The sequence below is a fragment of the Pyrus communis genome, chromosome 7 (assembly GCF_041283825.1).
Source record: "Pyrus communis isolate YQ-2024b chromosome 7, ASM4128382v1, whole genome shotgun sequence".
Taxonomy (NCBI): Eukaryota; Viridiplantae; Streptophyta; class Magnoliopsida; order Rosales; family Rosaceae; genus Pyrus; species Pyrus communis.
The window spans coordinates 20645203-20649682 of NC_142571.1; the positions used below are offsets into that span (position 1 = coordinate 20645203).

Sequence of the window (4480 nt, forward strand, 5' to 3'; positions counted from 1 at the left end):
TATCGATAAGATTATCCATAACTAAAACAAACACCAAATGTGAATCCAAGAACATAAAAAAATGTTCACAAAGTAAATGGTTTACTAAGGAGATTTGGCCAACAAGGCCATCCATGTCAAAATTTTGCTCCTCCAATGATGTTTGGTGGAGCAAAATTAGTTTCACATATTGACTAAAAGAATGGTACTCCTTAAAGACATTGGTAAAGGCACGAACATGTGCATAACCAATGATCTATTCCATCGAGATGGAAGTAGATTCTGCAGTGTTGAGGTTTGGGAATATTATCCTTTGTTTTTGAAGTTTTAGGTCTTAGGTGCCAAGGATCGCACTTTGGGCGTGATGCCACACCTTGGCAGGCCCTGATTCTACCATATGTTGTAAAAACAAACTCAAAATTGGGATTGTGAGAGAGACAGACCCAGACTTGGGTTCAGTAGGTTCCAGTTGAAGCCGGAGGGGTCTGTTCGGTAGGCCTCTACCGAAGTAGAGCAATACCGTTTGGTAGACTCTAGCCAAGCTGGGTCTATACTATTCGGTAAACTCCAGCTGAGGTTGTGTCTATAACTTTTTCTCATATTTATGGTAGTAATCAAATTTGAAAATTTGGTAAACTTCTGCTCTCTACACTGCTGCTTCATGAGCGAGTTAGAAATATGAAAAGACAAGAAAAGTATACTCTAGTCGAAATTCGATCGGATTTATAAACTTCAGAATCGTACTCATTCATGGATGTAATCATGGTGTGTTTCAGGCAACATCTTACATGATTAGACGATCCGTAGAAGTGAGCCAAAGAGCCATGGAATCTTCGTTCAGGAGGTACTTCCGTGGGTAATGCTTCGAGCATAAATCTTCGAATGAAGATCATGGCGGAGGCTTATTCAGCTCGTCCATTCCATTGTTGGCTTCAATGGTTTCTCAGCTTCTTGATAGTCAAGTGGAGCTTCACATCTTGTACCTACTTAAAGTGGTTTCTATTAGAAACATCCAGATCAGGAAAATCAAACTTGTGACAGTACAACAATCCACTGAATGGAGGGAACAAGATTGTGATTGGTGCTATGAGAATGAATTATCTATAAGCATCAAAGTTAGAACATTCGAGTTCCAAGACATGGGTTTCATGAAAAACGTCGGGCTTTCATGGGTGTATATGTTTTATGAAAACTTCAGGTTTCAAAGGCACTAAATTTGAAACTACAGGTTCGATTTAGTTATGAATGTTCGGTTCATATACAGGGGTACTTGCAAGAACACAGAAGACAGTATACAATAAAGTGTAGTGAATTTGTGGATTGCTTCAGGAACCCAAGTGTGAGTGCATCGGGGCTATGAAAGATAGTTAACGGTTCAAAGAAACGAAATAATTTATTAAATCATTAATTGCCAAAAAATGAACTTCAGATCAATAAAAATTATCAGATTAATATACTACTGGTCACTTTAATTAATTTAATAAATTGGGACCATACAGGGTTGATCGTGGAAGCAAAAATAATAATAACATTTGGGTTAAAATTATAGCCCAACCTCGATGAGCTTGGGTGCTGTGTGCGGGACAAAGCCCTAAAAGGGGTTTATTGGTCCACAAGTTGGGTGCGGAGCAGCCCAATCATGGTTGCGGGCCATAGGTCGTGCGTCTGGGAAAGGTTTTGCAACAAAGCTGCTGGTTTATAGGCCACAAAAGACGCGAGTGCACTGGCCCAGCACGGAGCTGGCTTGGGATGGGTGAGCGCGAAGCCCAACGAGAGCTGGCTTTGTTGCGGGCTGATTCTAGGCAATCCCTGCCACATGGGCTGGATTTGGTGATCGCAGGCCGAGACAGATGGCGGCTCAGCAAGGCTGAGGCCTGGTTGCAATGCAATGGCAGCAAACCCATGGGGCTGCTGCGAGAGGTCCATGGCGTCGAAACGACGCCATCCTAGCTATCAAGTGGCTGCAGGCCAGCCAGCGTGGCTAGGCAGTATGGCGTGGAGCCGCGAAAAATCCCATATGTTTTTTGGAATTCTAGGGTTAAAAATCCTAATTGCTTCTAAATTAATTTTAATGCTTTGACTCACAAATTCCGCATAGCATAATTGCATATTGCATGAACAAATATATATATTGACAAAATATATTAACACATATGCAATATATATAATTGAAAGGAAAATATAAATATAGGGGGTTCATGCATCATGGGGAATGTTTTCATGCTTTAAGGTCGTTTCAAATATCTTAATTTATTTTAAGTGTACCTAATTGGCAAAAAACAACAAAAACCTTTTAATTTGTAGAAGATCATTCTAGAAAAGCCAGCTAATAACGTGTTGTATGCCTAATTTAACACGTTAGCTGCTAAAACTGTTTTAGCAGCTAAGTTGGAGACAGAGTTTTTTCAAATAAAATGTCCATGACACTTTTTAATTTAACATTTACTTGATGGAATAGACAAAAATGAGGTGAACGGAGATTAAATGAGACGAAACTGATAGTTTCATGGGGCAAAGTGAGACAAAGCTAGTACACGGAGTAAAGTATGACTAAATAGTAGTTTTAGTAGAAAATCAATTAATAAGCCTATTAGGAATGCAAAGTTATTTCTCCTTATAAGTTAAAAGAAAAATAAATTAATCGTAATAATAATTCGACACAACTCGACTTATTATTTTCCCTAAGGAGTGTGCGCGTAAAATGAAGGAGAACTGAAGACATCATACAAAATAGGCTGGTTTTATATACACATTCATTTTTACTTTTTACATACCTTTTGTTAATTTTTGTCATCTTCTTTAATTCATTCGATCCAAAGACTGAAATTGAAACAGATGTGTGGATAGTACCATCCTAAAATATTCACAAATAATTTTTTTTTTCAGATACACAAATATTATTAATTAACAAATATAATATAGATTAAAGAGGTCCACTATTACACAGAGATGGCTACAAACTAGACGGTAAGCACGTGAAAACCTAAAATTCAAACCCTATTATTAGACCCTTGCGCGGGACGACCATACTAATTTATCTATCTTATACTAATATGTTATTTGTTTTTTTTCAGATTAACAGTGACTCGGCAAATGACTCTAATTCAAGTTGATTTTGATGATCATGATGATGGTCTGTCTTCAGAAGCGCCTGTAGATATTCTTCATATAGATTTTCAAGCGTATGATCATCACCGCCATCAGCTGAAGAATTAATAGGATCATGATCTTGATCTTCATCACCAACACAAAACACAAGCCCATTATTACACCAAGTATTAACACCAAAACCTCCTCCTCCTCCTCCTCTCCCTCCCCCTCTGTTTAAGTCTTGGCTTGAAGACCCAGTAGTAACTGTAGTACTACTAGTAAAACTGTCATTTCTTGGTAGGGATAAAAGGGAAGTAAACCTAGTAGGTTTTGGAAGATGAACCTTAGGCTTTTGTGGCTCCACATGTTGGGCTGTTTTCTTGTTCTTGTCTTTCGTCATCACCATCTCCTTCTTATTGTTGTTGTTCTTGCTTCTTTGGTTCTTTCTCCTTTTATTTTCTTTGGCTATCGGCTCAGATAATTTTTTGTGGGTGTTTGGGTCGGTGCCTTCGTTTCTGAGTCTTTTGCTAAGATGGGTGTTCCAGTAGTTCTTGATCTCATTATCGGTTCGACCCGGAAGCCTACCGGCGATGAGAGACCAACGGTTGCCAAGAAGTGAATGTAGTCTGATAATTAGGTCATCTTCATCGGGGGTTATGTTGCCTCTCTTTATGTCTGGTCTTAGATAGTTCATCCACCTTAGCCTGCAACTCTTCCCACACCTGAGGAGGCCTATTTTGACCAAAAAATGTAGGATAAAAATAATTGTACAACAAATGAAAAAAAAATTTACAGAACAATGAGGACCATATATAATTCATGATACCTAAGAAATTATATAACAATGTGGAAAATGAGCAATAACATAATTATGTATACCAGCTTTTTTTTGGCAAGGATCTCCAATGGCCTTCACCATGAGCTTCAATATACTTGGTGAGTAATGTGTCTTCTCTAGGAGTCCATGGACCTCTATGCAAACCAACCTTGGAACAGCAAGGAGCCCTTCCCATGATTCACTCTATCTAATTAGATCTCTTCTCTCTCAAGAATATGAATATTTAGAACTAGTGTGGGAATAAGAGGGAAAGCACCGGAAACAAGAGGACTCTGATGCTCTGTAGAGCACAAAGGATTCTTACACCTTGTACCCCTTTTTATTTGTTGGGAGTGCTAACGTGTGTTAAGAAGGAATAAACAAAGACTTTTAAAGAAAAAATGATAATTTTATAAGTATTATTTTCATATAGGAAAAATGTACCTCTCTTATTATCTGCCGATCAACATATATTTACACACACAAACGCGCGCGCGCACACACACACGCAAGGTCTTTATATTACTAGACTGTAAATATGAATTATTGATCAAATTATTCTTGTATGAACGTGTAGTCTAAATTATAATTAAT

General features: G+C 38.1%; 1 protein-coding gene across 1 annotated transcript; it reads right to left on the reverse strand.

The window, feature by feature from the left end:
* Positions 1 to 2876: 2876 nt before the first annotated feature.
* On the reverse strand, positions 2877 to 4249 carry LOC137734993 (uncharacterized). Its single transcript, XM_068474343.2, has 2 exons — positions 3949 to 4249; positions 2877 to 3801 (listed from the first exon to the last, which is right to left on the reverse strand). Exons 1-2 carry the CDS (start codon positions 3986 to 3988, stop codon positions 3050 to 3052), a joined length of 792 nt encoding a protein of 263 aa, XP_068330444.2. The 5' UTR covers positions 3989 to 4249; the 3' UTR covers positions 2877 to 3049.
* Between the last annotated feature and the right edge of the window lie 231 nt (positions 4250 to 4480).